The sequence below is a fragment of the Sciurus carolinensis genome, chromosome 9 (assembly GCF_902686445.1).
Source record: "Sciurus carolinensis chromosome 9, mSciCar1.2, whole genome shotgun sequence".
Classification (NCBI taxonomy): Eukaryota; Metazoa; Chordata; class Mammalia; order Rodentia; family Sciuridae; genus Sciurus; species Sciurus carolinensis.
In genome coordinates, this window is record NC_062221.1 from 86,403,453 (window position 1) to 86,424,894 (window position 21,442).

The 21,442-nt window shown below is 40.9% G+C and overlaps 1 protein-coding gene and 1 pseudogene across 1 annotated transcript in view; both read right to left on the reverse strand.

Moving 5' to 3' along the window:
- LOC124992739 (zinc finger CCHC domain-containing protein 14-like) overlaps nucleotides 1-21,442 on the reverse strand; it is a 231,746-nt pseudogene that overhangs the window by 40,342 nt on the left and 169,962 nt on the right.
- Nucleotides 1-21,442, reverse strand: part of LOC124992782 (serine/threonine-protein kinase PAK 2-like) — a 93,598-nt gene that overhangs the window by 16,272 nt on the left and 55,884 nt on the right. The window contains exons 5-8 of the mRNA XM_047564032.1: nucleotides 3,951-4,014; nucleotides 2,227-2,275; nucleotides 1,646-1,758; nucleotides 188-305 (exon numbers count right to left, since the gene is read on the reverse strand). Of these exons, the coding sequence (XP_047419988.1) occupies nucleotides 188-305; nucleotides 1,646-1,758; nucleotides 2,227-2,275; nucleotides 3,951-4,014 (344 nt within the window). The remainder of the gene's footprint in view (nucleotides 1-187; nucleotides 306-1,645; nucleotides 1,759-2,226; nucleotides 2,276-3,950; nucleotides 4,015-21,442) is intronic.

Consider the following 21,442-nt stretch of genomic DNA (forward strand, 5'->3'; position numbering starts at 1 on the left):
AAAGGGCCTATTCTTCATTCCCAAGTTATCCTACACATGAAATGCTAGAAATGGCATTTAAGATAAAACAATATGGAATTCCTTGCAGAAAATGTGTATGATAAATATTGCCTCTTCAGAAAACCTTTCTTCCACTCATCTCTTGCTCACACAACACCCTACTTTATCCAAAATAGAGCAAACGTACCTCTCTGCACACAGCAGCAATCTGTGCTTCATCCATACAAGTTTCTGTGACGACATCAGTAAGTGGCCCACCAGAAAGGTACTCCATGACTACAAGCAAATCATCTCCTAACAGGTAACTACAAATAGACCATGGAAAACATGTTCACATTTTAAGTTTTCTAAATATGTGGCACTCTATGTTCAACAGTTCAAATGTTAAGCAACATAAGAAGAACACTGGAGAACTGATAGTTGGAGACCTAAGAAGAAAACTGGAAAGTTACTATGTAACAGCACAAACAAGTACTCAGGGGTCATTGTGATATTCATTATGATTTTTATGTCACAGTTTTCCCATAATAATTGTCAATGTGTAGAAATAAGACTTTCCCATCCAAAATAATCCTATCACATGGGAATCATTGGTATTCTTTGGCAGATATGCTGACAGAGGCTGAAGATGTTAGCTAGCTCATATGAGGTCACATAATAAGTGACAGAATCAGCATCTGAAGTCAAGTTCTATGGATTCCAAATCCTATGGCTTGTCTTAACCACCATTCTATGCTGACTTGAAATATTATTTGAAAGGAAGAAAAATATACTTGAAAAGTTATTTCTATGAATGCAGATCCCAGATTTAGGGTTAAAGTATCATAATAGTTTATCATTTCTCCATCCTAAACAAATTTATATGTGGAAGAAAATCTCCTGTAACACCCTAATAAAACCACTAGTATCATTTTTTACTACTCAACATTCATTCAGAAATATGAAGAGTTTTTTAAAGAATTATATAACATACTTAGTTTTCCATTCTGTGTTTTGTTCTTTGTAAAGATCAATTTCTAAATTACATGCATTTTTCTTTGAGGAGGGGCACATACTGGGGACTGACTAGGGGGCATTTGAACACTGAGAAACATCCCCAGCTCTATTTTGAATTTTATTAAGAGACAGGGTCTCCCTGACTTGCTTAGCACCTTGCTTTTTTGCCAAGGCAGGCTTTGAATTCATGATCCTCTTGCCTCGGGTTTCCCTGCCACTTGTATTACAGGCATGAGCCACTGCACTCAGCCTACATGAGTTTTTGATACACATATACAATTTTCCCATGAAGAACAGCATTGAAATAAAAACTCTCCTAAAAGGTTCAGAATTGTGTGCTAGTCACCTCTCTGCTTAAGACATAAATCCCAGTGGACCATTCCTTAATGTTTCTGCTTCTGATCATTTGAAATGAATATTCACACCATCAGCAATGTCCTGCATTTAGCTGCTTTCTCATGTACCAAGTTATGTCCTTGTCACAAAAGCACCATCTCACTTGGAATATTCTGTTTTCATCTCTCCTCTTTCTCCCTTACGTTTACTTCTCAAAATTGACATTGTGAAGTAGCCAGCCTACATCAAACCAAGGGATTACGAATTTCCACATTTTTATCCCAGTGCTTAAAAGAACCTCACACATATTTACCTGTCTATGTATTGTACTGTATTTCGATGTCTCAGGTTCTTCATTATGAATAATTCATTAAGGACCAGATCCTTTCGTGGCTCCTTATTCAATTGTATCCACTTTATGGCAACCTATAATGGAAATAGAATTGAATAAAAATAATGGTTTCCCTCATTCTTTTAAAAGGTAGCCAACACCAACTAGTTAATAATTAATAGTAACACGTTATATGCAGTGAGACCAGAACTGACAAAAAAGGAGTACTTTTACATACACACTGACTATTTTTACACTACACACACCCTAAATATTTTCAGATTGATTTGCAGTGGATTAACCAATCTAGGTTCAGTCCAGTGCCAGGAACTCAGCCTCCTTTTACTGAAACCTGGGACAATATTTTTTAATACTTGCTTGTTCATGACATAATTCCTTCTTTGTTCCCCCTAAGGTGAGAATGGCTATAAAATTATTTTAATGTATTCCTACATCATATCCAACTTTAAAAATACATTTCTATTGCTCTTGGTTAGCTTTATCTAGTTTTTCTCCTAAACAGAAAGCTAATCTAATAACTGGAAGTATACAAAAGTTGCTACCTTCTTTCCCAAGGACACATCCACAGCAGTAAATACTGTACCAGATAGCCTAGGGGAGAAAGACACAATCAGGGTTAATGTTTATAAATCACTACCATTTATACTATCCAGTGACTTTACACTTCTCACAACTGAAAAAAGATCAAATAACACTTCAGATGTAGAGTCTTTGTTTGAAGAGTAAAATGACAGTTTCTTTCTTTCTTTAGACAGAGAGTAAGGAGGGCTTCCACAAGAGAGGGATCCCCAGCATTTAGAATCTTCAAAACAAAACCAGGAAAGAAAAACAGGAGGAAATCCTTGTGGCCAAAATATTTCAGGCCTAAAAAATTATAGGGAAAAAAGGTAAGAGAAAGAGTAACATATGCTCATGAATACAGAGCCCTGCTGAAGAAACAGAACTGCAAATAAGCCTGAGAATTCCGGGTACGCCCTTTCCTATGACTTTCTTCCTCCACCCAAGAGTAACCTGTATCTGGCGTTCATCCTGTGTTTCATGTGCATCCTTTATATGCACTGTTCTCTACTTTGAACTATGAAGTTTCAGTTTCGCTCTTTATTCTGCAATTTCCTTTGTGAATTGGCTATATGCCTGCCTGGGAATGGTGGAATAAGCCTGTAAGAGATCTGAGGAAGTAGCTCAGTGGTCAAGTGCCTCAGGGTTCAGTCTCCTGTAACTTAAATAATGAAATAAATAAACAATGAATTCATAAAGAAATAAAGGAATTCACCTGGATTTGTAATACCTGTCTCTCTATGTAGGTAATATTCATTCAGTCTAAATTATTCAATATATAACATCTATTACCATGTTCAAAATATTCAGGTAAGTTTCAATTTATTATTATTATTCAGTCTGCGCTGAACTGAATTTGTCAAAATGAAACTCATTAGGAAGTTTCAGAAATTCTCATTCTAAAATCCACTAATTCTTTCTAAATCCACAGAACATTTTCCAGAGATTAGTAACATTAGGACATCAAGATACTCATTTGATTTCAAGGAATAGAGGAAAGAGATTAGTTGGTAAACTTTGAAATCAAATTATGGAGCAAAATCAGACAGACAGACTCAAAGATCATACTCAATGATATGATTCAAAAACATTTTATGTATTTGTTTTTGTTTGTTTGTTTGTTTTGTTTTTTGTAGTGTGGTTGAACCCCTTGGCACCTTCCCACTGACCTAACTCCCCAGTCCCTTTTGATTTAAGGATCTAAACTAAATTGCTGAGGCTGCCTGAAAACTTGCAATTCTCCTAACTCAGCTCCTGACTTGCTGGGACTACAGGTGTGTTCTGCCATGCCCAGCTAACTGCAAGGGGTTCTGCTTTGCTTTGTTTTTCTTTGTGAAATGTCAGGGATGGAACATAGGACCTCACATATCCTAGGCAAGTGCTCCACACTCAACAATATACCCAGCCACAAATCAATGTTTTTATGGATTATAATCCTACAATGAAATTGAGTTTTAAATATGTTATGGGCAATTTCTCCATCTAAGAAACCCTTACCATCTATGATTTAAAAAGGTCAAAGAAGAAACATTGATGAACAGTCATTGCTAACGAGTAGGGATTTTTAATAATTGCTTTATATATTTAAACAAACTCCCCCAGGGTACCACTCACAGATTACAGTGAGTGCTCAATCTCAGGGGAAAAGAGAGATAATGCTGAATACCCATAAGTAGTGAATATTAGGACTATGATTATAAACACTTACCCTTCTCCAATTCTTTCAAATCCTGTATATTTTCTCATAGGGTCACCTATGGTCACAATAGTTCCTATTTTGAACAAAAATAACTTTGAAAACACAGTCAAACATTTCTAAAAAATTAATTTTGCTATCATAATTCCTTTTTAGTAAACTCTACTGATTTGAAAACAGTGGTTTTCAAACATATCAAGTTTCAATGATAATTTGTTTCAAAGAAAACACTGAAGAAACTTTTTAAAAGCAAATGATATCAGAAACAAGAAGACACATACTCTCCATGAAGTTAGGACACCTAACTACTCATTTTCTCAAATATCATGACATTTCCAAGCAAACAGTTCTTCTAGTCAGCCTGTGACTTCAGGGATTTCTTAATGACAATTCCACCAGGGTAGGTGGCACATGGCTGTAATCCCAATTGTTCAAGAGCTGAAGCCAAAGAATCACAAGCTTGACACCACTCTTGGAAACCCAGTGAGAACCTGTCTCAAAACAAAAAAGACAAAGGGCTGGGGGATAGCTCAGTGCCAAAGCACCCCTGGGTTCCTTCCCAGTACCAAAAATATACAGGAACTTGGCAACTCCTGGAAAACTGTTCACTCTACTTTTCTACTCCACTGCATGTGTTACACACTAGTGCTAAGTTATGAAACTCCTTACAATTAGTCATAAGAAATGAATGATATCCAAATGACTGATCCTAAAGGGCTTTTCTGGCTATTCCACTGTATCTTCTTTTAATATATTTAGGAAATCACTTACTACTCTATAGATGACTAATAAGATCTAATCATATATTTATTTTTGAATGTTCAAACCTATCACCAAGAAATGGAAATTAGGAGGTTGGATTTAAAATCAGAACTTAAATGCTTATGACCATTAAGTCCAAACATCAGAAAATCACATTAAATTTGCACTTACTAATGAGAAAAGAGGATAGGACATATGAAGGAAACTCAAATAATCTTATGTAGGTACTTAATCTCAACTTAGCTACTAAGGTTCAAGTCAAGATACTAAGGACCAAAGATATGGGATGTGATAAATAAGTTCACAAATGAATAGTCACAAATCCTATCCTAGTTGATATTTTCAAAGCAGCAGCCCTCCTAAGATAAGGACTATTTCATATAAACATCTATAGGATACCACAGTCAAAGCAGTTTTATATTTACAGTACTAAGGAAACAAGAACAAATCAATGTAGAACATGTAAATGCTTGGGACAAACCATCTATAATGTTTTTTTCCATGAGGTCTCTAGGTCATATTGTTCTTTATAAGTATACTTACTGTAGCCTTCTAAACAGACACTATTTTTACCCCCTTCTTGGTTCTGTTGAAATTATTTATAAAGATTGATTCAGGCCACCAATACTTAATGAAATCAAAGGGAGAAGGAAAAAGTGTTTTTCCTTGGAATATATTTTATGACTAAACGTTTCTATTTTAAAAAGCTATAGATTTGGCAAATATGTACAAACCTCCTTTGATGAGGTTTCAAACTATCTCCATCTTCATCTGCTTTTAGATTTGGCTTATAGGAAAGAAGGTCTCCCAAAGAAACTGACTTCCCTATCAATACATAATAAATATGTTCCCACTGCCATGACAAACAAGATGAATGTTAATTAGCCTTCACTGGTTTTGGGTAGTACTGCAGGTTGAGTCCAGGGCACTCTACCCCTGAACTGCCTCCGCAACCATGTTTACATTTTATTTTTTAGAAGGGTCTCAATCAGTTACCAAGACTGACCTTCAACTTGAAATCCTCTGCCTGAATCTCCTATACTGCTGTGATTATATACATGTGCCACCATGCCCAGCTCACTACATGTTAATTGGAGCAAATAGTCCTACAAGATATAAATTTTTCTTTCTGTCATGAGGCAAAATAAAAGCATATAACAATGCAACGGTGACTTTTTTTTTTTTTTTTTTTTGTGCTGGGGATAGAAACCAGGGCCTTGCACACCAGGGAACTGCTCTCCTAATGAATTGTATACCCAGACTTGAATCCAATGTATTAAGAAATGTTAATTCATGAAAAATGTGAAATGTATGTATCTTACTTAGTTTCTTCATAATCTCTTCATCTCTCAAATTTGTCTTCTGTTTCAGTTTGTCTGAAGCCTTGTCACCACTGTCAATAGGTGCAGGAATAGGGTCCTTAACATACCCTATGGAAATCTGCAGACATATAGTTCATTACTGAGTTTTAAGAAAAATAGTTTTCAGATCATCTTACTGGCACTCTATTCAGTTCCTTAATTTTTAACCAAAACTAATTGTCTCTCTTATTGTTCTAAAGAATGCAATAATTTCAGAGTACAGAAAACATGTGTTGAAAAAAAAACTGTGAAACATTTTTCTTTGCCATAGCATGAATGTATTTAAAAGTAGAACTAGCAGCAGGGTGCCAGTTGTAAGGGAAAACAAGCACAGTCCTGTGTGCTGTCATCAGGTTCCGCTGGCAGTCCTGGGAGCACTTGCTGTGCTCTGCACTGTGTCCACCACATCACAGTCCACAGCAAGTCCCCTCAGTAGTTCTCTCTCCCTGGCTCCATTTGACGTAATTACAATTAAAGTTAACCCTCAGTTGGTCAGGCAGGTCACCCTCAAGTGCCTTTTAAGTGATATCGAGGCATCGAGAAAAATAAAAATATGAGAAATGAAATACAAATCAGGAAAAGAGAGAAGAGCCAAGTTTTAAACATAATAGTTTTGCACAATATGAAACAAAAACAACAGAGAAATAGATGAATTCTCTGGAAATGAGGACGAAATATAGAAAGAAAAATCCAAGTGAGTTAAGTATTCTCATTTTAAAGAAGTCGTTAGATTTTTAATTTTCCAAAATGTATGATGAGTACTCTCAAGGTAAAAATCTTAATTTAATCTTAAATTAATTTTGTCATACTAAAATATCTTTTACTAGGGGTTTTGAAATCATCACTGAAAGTCAAACGCAAACAGCATTTGCATTTTGTACATATACATAAAGATGTTTTTTATTTTTTTGTTATTATTCTTATCTTGGTGCTGGGGATTGAACACAGGACCTCCAGCTTACTAAGCACATGCTAAGCACTACAACAATTACACTTCAAATCCCAACATTTTAATATTATGGAGTCAAATGGCTTTGTTTCCTCCTCCATCCCCTGTTCTGGGGATTGAATCCAAGGGTGCTTCACCACTGAGCTCCATCACCAGTGCCCAACACCAACCCACTCCCCTTCTTTTTTTTACAAATTTAGGGAAAAGAGTCTTGCTAAGATCCCAGATCCTGCCTCAAATTTGTGATCCTCCTACCTAAAGCTCTGGTGACACTAGAATTACAGGTGTGAGTCATTCTGACTGGCTTTACAAGTTGTGTTTTTGTTTTTTTGTTTTTTCTTTTCTAGTTCTGATTTTTGAGACATAAGTTGTGACCATTTAATGCAGGCTTGTCTCTAACTCATGGACTCAAGATATCCTTGTGCCTCAGTGTGCAGAGTAGCTGGAATTAAAGCATGTGACACCAAGCACAGTTTTATCTTTTTATTTATTTTATTTTTTTCATTTTTTTCAGTACTGGGGATTGAAACCTGGGACATTATGCCACTGAGCTACCTTCCTGGCGCTTTTTATTTTGAGACAGGGTCTTACTAAACTTCCTGTGTTGCTCTCCAATTCATGATCCTCCTGCCTCAGGCTCCTGGGCTGCGGAGATTATAGGTATATGTCACTATGCTCAGTCATCTTAAAGTGCTGTTTGATATATTGCAGTTCCTATCATGTGTAAAGTGTCTTGTCAATATAAGATTATACTGCCAAGCCTGGTGGCATGTGCCTGTAGTCCCACCTGCTCTGAAGGCAGAAGCAGGGGAATCAGTTGAGCCCAGTAATTTGAGACAATTCTGAACATCACAAGGATTCCCCACCACACAGTCAAAGAAAGAAAGGAAAAGAGATAAAAGTGATGTGTTCCAATAACTCAGAGGGAGAAAATGACCCAAAATTAAATATAGGGCTGCAGGCGTGCCTCAGTGCTACAGCTCTTAGCTAACATCTTCAAGGCCATAAGCTCTCTTCCTTATTCATATTACGCCACAGTAGAAATTTAAATTAATGTGCAAATTCATCAATGTAATGGAATGTACTTACATTTCTTATCAGAATTTGGGGATGAACCCAAGATATTCTACCACTCACCTATATCCCCAGACCCAGCCCTTTTGATTTTGAGAGAGAGTCTTGCTAAAATACCAAGACTGGCCTGAAACTTGTGATCCGGACAAATGAGAGGACTGGCACCACTAGTCACTGCATGGTCCCTTGTTGTGGGGGCTTGGCTTATCCACCCCACTGTACTCCTAATGCTCCACTCTGACTATTTCACAAAGGACTTCAAGTTAAAGTTTCCATTAATAAAAAGGAATCTGCTTGAAATCATTAACTACTGAACTAGTCTCAGTCCTCATTAATAACTGAAAGAAGAGACTGGACCAAGGTCAGCAAGAAAATGATTCAGTCTTTTCTCTTTGTCTACCCAGGGACACCTGGGTGTGCTCTGAAGCCCTGTGACCTGGATAGGTCCATAAACCTCTAGGTCCATAATGTTCCTCCTTATGTTCCAATTGCTTCAGCTTAAGGACCAGTCCCACCCCAGGGAATTCCCCCAGTACCTATGCAACTCACAGACAACCCTGTTCCAATGGCCACCCGCGATTCCTCACCTCCCCTAAGACTGCGGCCTCTCCGCTCCCTTGGGGGCCCTGAGATGGAGACTTGGGCCAAGGGAGGTTTGGGAGTCGCTGTGGAGAATGGATTGGTGAGCCCATGGTGTCCAGTGGTGTCCACTCCGTTCCCTCCTCTCTCTGGAAAACCAGGTCTTCTGACATGTACCTGGGGAACAACAGGTCAAATGCAAGGGGTCACTTTCCACCTTGGCCTGGGCTTCCTGACCATCCTCTCCACTCAGCTTGCAAAGCACAGAGACCAGGGGCTCTTAACCAGGAGCCCATCCACCATGCATTTTCCCTCTACCCCAATTCCCGGGGCAACAATCAACAGAAACAAAGTACAGTGAAATTCACAGGGGACACCAGGTCCCTCTGGAGAAAACCCCAAAAGAAAGGATCAATGTGTGTCAGGGCCTGGGAGCTGGGGTAGAGACCAGGGAAGAGACCCAGCCTCGGCCCTCCCTTCCAGCCCCAGCATCCCCACTTAAGCCCCTGGTTTACAAACTCACTTGGGTCCTAGAGGTGCACAGAGGGTGGTATACCAGTTCCTGGCCCAGCCCTGGTCAAACACGTTGTCATGCTAGAGGGAGATGGGGATGGGAAGAGGAGCTCAGAACCAGCAGGAAAGGACAAGGCCATCTTCCTGGACCCTCCCTAAGTTGCTCAATTAAACCTGGGTCTCAACACAGGCATGTGGAAGACTACAAGGACAGGGAAGCCCAAGAGAGACCCAGAACCTCCTGCCTTCCAGCATTCCTAGAAAGTGTGTCCTCCCTGACCCACGTGTGAGCAGCTCTCCCCAGATGAGTGCTAACAGAGCACAACTCTCCTGCCTCCTTGGGGCTCTCTCATCACCTTTTACCTCCCTCTGCCACATGCTTCTGGGTCTCCACTGAACACATCTGTCCTCCTGCCTCGTCCTTCCAGACCTTTTAAAATCTTCCTTGTGCAACCAAACAGATCCAAAGATTGTGTCTCCACATGCTCCCACTTCACTTTTTTACCTCTCAAATATTTTTGAAATGTCCCTTCATTGAATTGCACTATCAGAGAGAGCCCAGATGCCCAATTATATTTTCCTGCTGAAAACTCACATGGCCCAGGGAAATCTGGGCTAAAGGCCTTTAATACACAAAGCAGTAAAGGTCACACTCAAATGTCAAGTCTTCCCCTGGACACTGACTGGCTTCTCCCCTCCCTTTTTCCACTTTGTCCTTTCCCTGATTTCATTCATCAGATTCACCACCTCATCTTCCCAGGCAAGGGTCAGTCTCACCTCAATTTCAGGAGCTCAATAACCAGTAATAAAAAAATAAGTCCCAGTCACTGCACTGGGGGTTGAAGCACATTGCAAACAGCAGGCTGGCCTATATTTTGTATGGTAAGGACAACTGCAAAACTAGGCCTGGAGCACCACTGAGTGCTCAGGAAAGTGCAGAGAGAGAGGGGATCATGGGAAACATGCAGGCAACCCAGCCCACAGCACCCAGGTACATGCAGAGAAGAAGCCCTGAGCTTTAAGTGCTAAGACATGCAAGAGGACAATTTCAGCTACTTCTGGTTGCAGAGGCTGTGTCCTGGGCAGAAAGAGCAGTCTGAAGGATGTCTTCTGGCTTTGCCCAATGATGAAAGCCCCATCATGACAGCTAGGGCAGAGTCTGGGCTGATGTGGACCAAGGAATGAAGGATGGATCTGGTGAGCAGGATCAGCTCCACCAGGGAATAAGGCATAGAGGGTACAACAGGTGGAGTGGACACCTACGACATGAAGGGTGGGGATCACTTGGATTTAAGATGAGACACAAATATGTTTATATGACAAAAGGAGGAATGATAGTAACAGCACCACTTTTCGCACCATTCACTGTTTTCACACATAAATACATAAATACTGTTCTCATTCATACATGATTCCAGAAAGAGGTAAGCCACAAGCACTTAGGGAGAGAAACTGACAACAAATGATGAAAGAATTTTCTGGGGTAGAGAAAGTGTTCTAACCTTGATCAGGATGGAGAGCACAACGACAGAGTCCATTTGTTAAATTCCCTAAATGTAGACTAAATCGGGGGAATCTTACTGTTTGTATATTATTCCTCAATAAACAAATTTATAAAATAGTTTTACATTGGCTCCCATGTTTCCACTTCTTCCCTAGTGAATTCCATGATTGAATTTCTGGACATTTATAATCTTGACCCCACAGGTTCAACTCATTGCCCCTGCTGGCCACTGCTTGATTTCTAGCCCTTTCCCCATCCTCCTCTAAAGGTCTACATTAAGGGTTCTGTGACTCTTTGCAAAGGAGAGCCTCTCACAAACAAGGGCCTCCTGGCTTCTGCCTTTCCAAAATCGCATGTAGGATACACACAGTGGCATGTCCTATTCTGGAGAGCACGCCTCGCCACACTCAGTTTCTTCAACTCTGCTACACCACTCTCAAGAGAGTTCCTGGGTGTCTGCCAGTATTATTCTTATTGTAGGCTCTTATCAACACAGGAGCAAGACAGACATACCTCCGCAACATCCCTCAAATAACATGCAGCCTAGCACACAGTAGGCTCTCCTTGCAATGTACCCAAAGGGAAAATAGCCTCAGAGATCCAGGGGGAGGAGAGATCTGAGCTGCATCCTAAGAGGTAGGTTTGGAAGGACTCATGAGCACCATCAGGGCCGAGGGCAGTGGAGAAAGCACAGAAAGTGCCTGGTGGCAGGGGTGAAAGATGCCTCCTCATAGCACAAGCACTTGCTTCGTCTTACCTGGCCTTCGTAGGGACGCCTGGCGGTGCTCACCGCCACGACCTGGATGTACAACTGCAAGATGAACAGCAGCAGGAGGCCAAAGGCGGGAACAGCCACTACGAAGCTGTGCTAGGGTTAAGGAGCCAAGACACTGGACAATTCCGCTCTGGCCCCGCCTTTCACCTAGATCCCTCCTTCTCTGGTCTCGCCCAACATGGCCACGCCCACCCATGTTCCTCCCTGGACTGGACTTTTAGTCCAGAACACTCGAGGTGACCTCATTCCACTGTGACATCCACACTCCTATTCTGTACCAAAGTCATTACCTGTTGCGCAGGCCCTGCTCCATTCTTTACTCCACAGTCCATCCTACCCTTCCTCTCACCCGGACCCCTCTGTCCTTCAACATGTCCTTCACAGGTCCTACCAAGTGACTGCTCAAACCCCACCCCGTCAGCCCGCCCTCGGCTACCCGACTCCTCCCTCCTCACCAACCCTCCCTCCCCTCCGCCCCTGTTCTTCCAGTTTGGGGACTTGGTACTGTGTGGATACGCCATGGCCTTGTCCAGGGAGAAAGGTGTCAGTCTTCTCTGGGCCAGGAAAACCACACAACCTGCTAGCACGGTCCCCAAATACATGCAGCATGAGAGGAGGAGGAGTAGGAAACGCCTGATGTTCCTGTGGCCCACGCAGTTGTTTAGCCACCCGCAGTGCTGGTAAAACTCCTAGGGGAAAGGAAGCAGGATTCAGGGTCTATCTGGTCTGGACTCCATCACCACCATATCCTGAGGCCTCTCCAACCTGGCCCTGAGGCCGACTGCCCTTGGCCCAACACACTGGCTCCAGAGTCCAGGAAGAATCTGACATTTCCTTATGTAAATCACAGTTAGGACTCCATGTCTCCTCAGGTCAACTGTCATCAGAAAGTTCTTAGAGACAAGACCTGTGTGGTGTCACTTTGACCAGGACATAAAATAACACTGGGCCTCTATTTTCTCAGACCCTGGATAAGAATGAAAAGAACCCCTTGCCCAGGTCACCTTGTGCTTGTAAACCCATCCAGAGAGTGCACAGGAGAGAAGAGCACTCAGACCCCAGGAAGCCCTCCAACTTAGACACCCAGAAATGGACAGGCAAAGAGTCCCCCAACAGGGCAGCAGCCGGTCTAAAGGTCTAGGTATTTACTAGTATGAGCAAGACAGGGGATGGGACAGGCACTGCTCTCCTTCCCCTGACTCCACCAGGCACAGCACACATGTGGTGCCTTTCTATGTCAGCACCTGTGCAAGCAAGGCCTGCCTCTCAGGACAGGTGCAGACACAGAGGCCATGGCATATGTAAGGGACCAAGAGTGGCTGAGAGGCACTTTCAGCAGTCCAGGAAGAGGGACTCACTCCCCCCCCGGGTCCATGGTTGATGTGATGTTTCTGGTCCTGGCCAGGTGCCCCTGAAGGGGTGGTGAGTGGACAGGTGGTAGGAGTACTCACTTCCACGCAGATGTTACAGGATGTGCAGTGGAAGGTGCGGGGTGGGCGGTGGAAGCCACAGTGTGGACACCAGGTCATCTCATGGGCCCTTCCATTCAGCCACGCGACATAGGGGGTTTCCGGGTCCTGCTCCCAGGAACCTGGCACAGGAAGAGATTTGGGAAGTGGCAGGGGCCTCCATCCCTCTGCTGTTCAGGGTAACCCCATAACATCAGTTGCAACAAGCAGCAGGTAGGAGGTAGGTAGTGGAATTTCGGTCGGTCTCTGTTAAACAAGCTGACCACTCAGATTGGCAGGCAGTGAAACAGAAGTCATGGTCAGCCAGAAGAGCTCTATATGGACTCCAACCTCTGGAAAAGTGCTCAGTACTTGCACTGGAGTGTCAAATGGGAAGGATGAGTGAACTGTGTGGTTTGGAAGAGCCTGCTGGTCTCTCATGTCATCCTGCCCTGTCCTCCCTTCTTAAGCAACTGGAAAACCTCCAGGATTCTGTTTTCTCACACTTCAGAGGCTGGGGAAATGAAGTGCCAGGGCCTAATTGATGATGACATGGAGATAAGGGATTGTGAGGCCACAGGTGTGGTGACCAGTGTAGAATGAGCCCTGTCCACATCAGCCCATGAAGTGCCATCTCTTTCTCCCAGGGTTCTGAGGACTTACCATGATGGAGGATTCCTGGGTCTGACAAATTCAGGGTAACTAAGATGTAAATTGTTACCCCGAATAGCAGGACCGTTGTCACAGGAAACCCCCAATCTCCCTTCTGGGCCAGCCATCTGCACCTGAAAACAAAGCCAGACACAGTTCTAGTCCCCGGAAACCCAGAGTTACCCATGAGGACTACCTCACTTGTGAGAGGACTCACTTCAAGGACACATCTAAATATCCAGGTTATCCACCAAATGTCACCAGCATTACCAGACACCCACAGTTTCCTAAATGCATCAGCCACTCTAGATCTCTGAGCTCCTGACTATATATAAACCTCTTTTTCCTACTGACCCTCTCTCTCCCCTTCCCTGACTCTGCACTATCATTGTCAATTTTTCCCTCCATCTCTTTCTAAGTAACCTGATAACTTGCTTTGGAGACTCACGGGTAAATGAAGTGTAGTCCGCTTAACACCATAATTCCTACCATGAACATGGATGCCCACAGGCTTTCCAAAAGCCATGAGCCTCCCCTTCCAGTTTGTGGTAGGGGCATTACAATCCTTGACTGTGGCATGTCAATGCCTGCCATCACTCAAAGAAATGAGAGCCACAGAACTCTCTTCTGGCTTGACACCCTGGGTGCCATGACTACGGCTAGTGTGACATCAGTATTTCCAGAATGTGAGCTCTAGCTGCTTCCCAGGAATTCTGAGAGTAACTTCCCCCACCCACATACACACATGTTGTTGACTAGAATATCCTGGTCTTACAATATTGGTTTTTTTGAGCTTGAGATGATGTGGATATGGAAGTTTCCCCAAAGGCCTGGAGGCTTGGTCCTCAGTGTGGCAATGTTGAGGTGATAGGACCTGGAAGAGGTGGGGCCTAGTGTGAGGTAATTCAGTCACTGGGGATGAGGCCATAGGAAGGGAGTAATGTACTTAACCCGGGCCTCATTTGTTCCTGTGAGAGTTGGTTGTTATAAAAGAGCCAGACAGGTCCCTCTCCAGGATTTTGGCCATGCCATCTCTACCCCATGCAAATACTTCCACCTTGATGCCATTTACTGTGTTATGATGACCCACACCAAAGGTCATTCACCAGGGCTGCCAAATCTTGAACTCTGACCTAAATAAAATTTGCCTCTTTATAAAGTGTCCATTCCCTTGTTAGAGTAAGGAAAAGCAGGCTAATATAGAGATTAGATAATGTGGTGGCCAGAAGTTGGGTGAGCCTTATCACCCTTTCAGGCTCATGCTAATTGCAGTAGATAGTACTCATTGCCTATCCTTTCTCCACTTCTTCCCTTTTGTTGTAAAAGGGTTCCCATTTGGTAAAGGCGGTTGCAATCTACCCAAGCAAATCACTTCCCAGTTTCCCTCATTTCCAAGGTAGGATATCTGACACAACTCTGATTAGAGACTTGTGCAAATGTCTACTGATGAACTCTACAAAAGCTTGCATCTTTTCAATAAAAGGGAAGACGATGCAGTTGGGGGAGCTCTGTTCCCTTTCTTTCTGTCTTGAAGCTAGACTGCTGGCTGGGATGCCACCTTGGACCATTTAGGCAACAAGTCATGCTAGCCAGACACAACCTGAGCCCCTGTCTTATCCTCAACCGCCTCCCCCTGAACTTTATTGTATGAAAAAAACTGGGTTTTATTACACTGTTGTATCTTTGTGTATTCACAGCAACTGAAACCCTCTGTTTGGTGGATTCCTCCCACCATAAGTCTTTGAGAGGGGCAGAAACCGTTTTCCCCTCCCAATATGAGCTGAAAATGGCCATATACTTGTGGCTTCTCTCACAGAGATTACAGAGGCCTGTGGTCCAGGTGACAGCAGTTTCACTCCAGAACTGCTACCACTGATGACTGAGAAGTTTCTGCTGAGATGCAGCAACTGCATAGGTGTCCAGTGTCCATATGTCCAGTCCCTGCCCCTGCCTGTTTTCTGGACTGGAGATTGAACCCAGCAGCACTGAACTACATCCCCAGCACGTTTTATTTTGAGGCAGGTTGCACTATATTGCTGAATCTGTCTTGAACTTGCAATCCTCCTGTCTCATATACCAATAGTCAAGGACTACAGACAGGTAACACCTTGCCGGACCAAGGAAATGAAACTGATGAAAATAGGTCAGGGCTTGTGCCATTGAGATTGATGCAAATGGCCAGGTGTGCAGATAATGAGTGATTGGGTCAGGAAGATGGGGGATTCAATAGGAAGTAAAATGCTAGTACCTCCAGAGCACTTCGCCCTCCTCCAACCAGTTGCCAAGATTTCCTGCTCCCAGGAATTGCTCCTCCATACAAACAGCTGCTAATGAGCACCCACTGGTTAACTCCCTTCCTTCCTCTCTTGGCAGATATGAAAAATAGGGAGAGGCAACCCCTGGATGGCTCCTTTCCATCTTTTTACCCTTATAGGCAGGGAAGGAAATCAGGGACATGAGAATAAAGAAAACCTGAAATGTATAGAAGGTGCAGGACACCCCCCACCACCTTGAACATAAGCTTTTTAACCCCTCTACTCATAAAACTCATAGGGAAATGTCCCTAAAGAGAAATAATGGTGTTTACTCTGACATGGATGCCTGAGTTCTGTTTTCTCATACTTGAATGGGATAGGAGGTTCCTTCTCAACAGCTATCTTACAACAGTTTTCTTATATATCTTAGTGTATATACAAAAAAAAAAGGTTGGGATTTTCATTTGCATGTTGTTCAGAGGGGATCCTTGTCCTCATAAAAGAGGTGTAGAAAGTGCTGGCCACTAGAACTCTGGGAGCTAGATTCTCAAAATTGCCTCATTTTCTTTTTCTTTTTTTTTTATTATTTTATTGTAAACAAATGGGATACATGTTATTTCTCTGTTCGTACATGGCGTAAAGGCATACCATTTGTGTAATCATACATTTACATAGGGTAATGTTGTTTGATTAATTCTGTTATTTTCCCCCACCCCTCCCACCCCTCTTTTCCCTCTATACATTCCTTCCTTCCTCCATTCTTGCCCCCCTCCCTAACCCTAACTCTAACCCTAACACTAACCCCTCCCAATCCCCCATTATGTGTCATCATCCACTTATCAGCGAGATCATTAGTCCTTTGTTTTTTTGAGATTGGCTTATCTCACTTAGCATGATATTCTCCAATTTCATCCATTTGCCTGCAAATGCCATAATTTTATCATTCTTTATGGCTGAGTAATATTCCATTGTATATATATACCACAGTTTCTTTATCCATTCATCAACTGAAGGACATCTAGGTTGGTTCCACAATCTGGCTATTGTGAACTGAGCAGCTATGAACATTGATGTGGCTGTATCTCTGTAATATGCTGATTTTAAGTCCTTTGGGTATAGGCCAAGGAGTGGGACAGCTGGGTCAAATGGTGGTTCCATTCCAAGTTTTCTAAGGAGTCTCCACACTGCTTTCCAGAGTGGCTGCACTAATTTGCAGCCCCACCAGCAATGTATGAGTGTACCTTTCTCCCCACATCCTCGCCAACACCTGTTGTTGCTTGTATTCTTGATAATCGCCATTCTAATTGGGGTGAGATGGAATCTTAGGGTGGTTTTGATTTGCATTTCTCTTATTACTAGAGATGTTGAACATTTTTCCATATGTTTGTTGATTGCTTGTACGATCTTCTTCTGTGAAGTGTCTATTCATTTCCTTAGCCCATTTGTCGATTGGATTATTTGCATTCTTGGTGTAGAGTTTTTTGAGTTCTTTATAGATTCTGGAGATTAGTGCTCTATCTGAAGTATGATTGGCAAAGATTTTCTCCCACTCTGTAGGCTCTTTCTTCGCATTGCTGATAGTTTCCTTTGCTGAGAGAAAGCTTTTTAGTTTGAATCTATCCCAGTTATTGATTCTTGCTTTTATTTCTTGTGCTATGGGAGTCCTGTTGAGGAAGTCTGGTCCTAAGCCGACATGTTGAAGCTCTGGACCTACTTTTCTTCTATAAGATGCAAGGTCTCTGGTCTGATTCCGAGGTCCTTAATCCATTTTGAGTTTAGTTTCGTGCATGGTGAGAGATATGGGTTTAGTTTCATTCTGTTGCATATGGATTTCCAATTCTCCCAGCACCATTTGTTGAAGAGGCTATCTTTTCTCCATTGCATATTTTTGGCCCCTTTGTCTAGTATGAGAAAATTGTATTTATTTGGGTTTTTGTCCGTGTCCTCTATTCTGTACCATTGATCCACCTTTCTATTTTGGTACCAATACCATGCCGTTTTTGTTAGTATTGTTTTGTAGTAGAGTTGAAGACCTGGTATTGCGATACCCCCTGCTTCACTCTTTCTACTGAGGATTGCTTTAGCTATTCTAGGTTTCTTATTCTTCCAGATGAATTTCATAATTTCTTGCTCTATTTCTGTAAAATCATTGGGATTTTAATTGGAATTGCATTGAATCTGTATAGCACTTTTGGTAGTATGGCCATTTTGACAATATTAATTCTTCCTATCCAAGAACATGGGAGATCTTTCCATCTTCTGAGGTTTTCTTTAATTTCTTTCTTTAGTGTTCTGTACAAAAACATATGAAAAAGATAGTGCACCATGATCAAGTGGGTTTCATCCCAGGGATGCAAGGTTGGTTCAATATCAGGAAATCAATAAATGTAATTCACCATATCAACAGACTTAAAGTCAAGAATCACATTATTATTTTGATAGATGCAGAAAAAGCATTTGATAAAATACAGCACCCCTTCATGCTCAAAACACTAGAAAAAATAGGGATAGTGGGAACATTCCTTAACATTGTAAAGGCCATCTATGCTAAGCTCATGGCTAATATCATTCTAAATGGTGAAAAACTGAAAGCATTCCCCCTTAAAACTGGAACAAGGCAGGGATGCCCTCTTTCACCACTTCTTTTCAATATCGTCCTTGAAACTCTAGCCAGAGCAATTAGACAGACCAAAGAAATTAAAGGGATACGAATAGGAAGAGAAGAACTCAAACTATCCCTGTTTGCTGATGATATGATTATATACTTAGAGGAACCAGGAAATTCCACCAGAAAACTTTTAGATCTCATAAGTGAATTCAGTAAAGTAGTGGGATATAAGATCAATGCACATAAATCTAAGGCATTTTTATACATAAGCCATGAATCTTCAGAAAGAGAAAATAAGGAAAACTACCCCATTCACAATAGCTTCGAAAAAAATAAAATACTTGGGAATCAATCTCACAAAAGAGCCTCATTTTCTTATGCTGCCAGACCTGGGAAATGATCTCATCACAGTTGGAAAAAGGAGATCTTTCATAATTTTCCTTCATCCAATTTGGCCTTATTACCAACTGGGTGAATGAAAACTGGTCTCCTGGGCAGACAAAAACCAAAGAACCATATGTTAAGGGACTGATTTCACAACAGAAAAAAATGGTTAAAATGCCCTATGTATGAGGCATTTTTCACTGAAGCTAAGGACAGTAGATTCTCTTACTACTTAACTTCATCCAGAACTCTATCTCTCCAAGCTTTACTGAACATGCAGAGCAGGCAAAACTTACAAGACTTGCAGAGGACTTGTGTGAGACCTAAAGAAATTAAAAGGTTTTCTTTACGATTCAATCAATGTGGAACCTAAATGGCTGGCTTTCTTATCTGCTCCTATGCTCTACTACTCTGGATTTGTAAACTGTTCCTCCCTAAACACTATTGTAGAAGAAGAAAATATGGAATGATCTCATATATATAAGCCACTTTACCTTGGGAATCTTTACCTGAGGATTTCAGGACTCTCACAATTTTAGATATATGGGCCTACTCTCTTCTGAACCAAAAGTGTACACTTATCTGATAAAGTTGTTCTTCACGCTCCTTTTCTTTAGTAATTATGGCTGTATCATTTTTTAGGACTCCTTTTGATTTTTTCCCTAACGTTTTTGAGCTCATGGTTGCATGGGAATTCAAATTTGATCCTGTGTGCCTAAATTAATGTATTTTCTGATCAATCTTACTGTATCCAGCTACAGGTGTTTTGACTCACTTTGTTCAGAGGTCAATTTTTCAAGGATTGGCTCTCACATACATTGGAAAAACTCCTTCACAAAATCCTAAGAAGAACATAGACATGGTGTGGTTAAGAATAAATCGTCTGATAGCAAATGAGGACAAATGGGTACCTGAACCCTTAATTTCAGTGTCCTCCATGGCTGTCAGAATTTATATCTGGTATATGCAACTGCATAGGCCTGCCTTAAATTTAAACCATAATGTAAAAGTCTGATAGTCTTGCACTTTTTAACAGGTTAAATTTTATACAAGTGTCAATAAATCATCTGTTGCAGTGCCTCTTACCTGAGGTGCTCTTCTACAAAAGATAAAAGATCACTCTTTCCTGTCTGTTTTATTTACATATGCACACCTGTTGACTGAAGTGTGGAATCTACACATGTGCATTTGTCCCTGTATCATGTACATAGTATCAAAATTGGCATGTAGAGAATGGAGTGCTCAGGAATCAGATGTTACAAGAAAAATGGATCCAAATAGCTTTCAGTTCACATGCCTTCAATCCAAAGTTCTGTTTAAATTCTGTAAACAGATGAGAAGAATATATCTTTAAAATTACTAACTCATATGATTTTCTAAGTAGTCATACCACTAACAGAGTGTTGGTTTCTCTAAAATGTGTGCAATGTAATATCCATTGCTTCTGGGATTTTTTTCAACAGGGAAAGAGTAGGCTAATACTGTTAACTACACTTGTCTGGTATCTTGGCATTTATAGTTAAAAATGAGTAAATAGTTTTAACATCTGTAGGATTAATCATAAATTTGTTTGTTACCTAAGACATCTGATTAATTTGAAAAGTTGTGGTACTAAACCATCACAGCTAAATCGAAAATCAAGTACATTGCACTTCCTAAAATCTTTCAGGTAATTTGCACAAGTTTAGAAAATTCATAAATATTGTTTTAGAATATGAATTTTTAAAGGAGACATCAAGAAAAAGTTCTAGGTATGGACATATATTTTATCAGGAAAAGTCAAAGAAAAAAGAAATGTTTCAGGATAAGAAATTCTTTTTGTGTTAAGTAAAATGTCTAAGTAATTTGCAGAAGTTTTGTGGAAATTAAATTTCAAAATGTTTACATGTAAATAAGTTGGTTATATGTAATTAGCAATATAAGTAAAATTATTTAAGGCTCTTCCCTAGGGTCGAATATTAATGCACTGACATAAAAATTTTTTTTTCTATTTCGTGAAGTAAGAAAAGTTTCATAAAACAGTAAGCTGCTCTTCTCGACCTAGAGAATTTCTTGTGTTTGTAAAGTTTTCTTAATTTTTTTGTTGTAGATGGGCAAAATACCATTACATTGTATTATTTATTGATTGATTGATTGATTCATGTGGTGCTGAGGATCAAATCCACAGTCTCACATATGCTACATATATACTGTACCACTAAGCCAACACCCCAGTCCTTAGTTTATTATGTTGAGAGACTAGTTTTATGGAATAAGCTTTGTACAACTCTGGTAAAGAAACACTGAGTTTTAGAACATTGCACAACACTACAGCTTCTTAATTTTTCTTTAAAATGTAACTTGGTAAAGACAAGGACAACAGTGTAGTTGTGGAGTTATTACTTGCTTCATGGTACTCTAGACGTATTCATTCTTTAAGTATACAAATCTTTTACCTACAAGGTTGTGAACAACATCCCACCAAGATGATGTTCTTCAAACTAAAGTGTAGAGTAAAGATATGGAATTATAAAAGTATCTTTCATGGATAAAGTTACAATACAAACTCAATATGTTTTACTCTTGCTAATATTATTTTATATCTTCCTTAAAAATTTATATCTGTTTTCTGTTAATCCCTAACAAAAGCAGAACTTTCAAT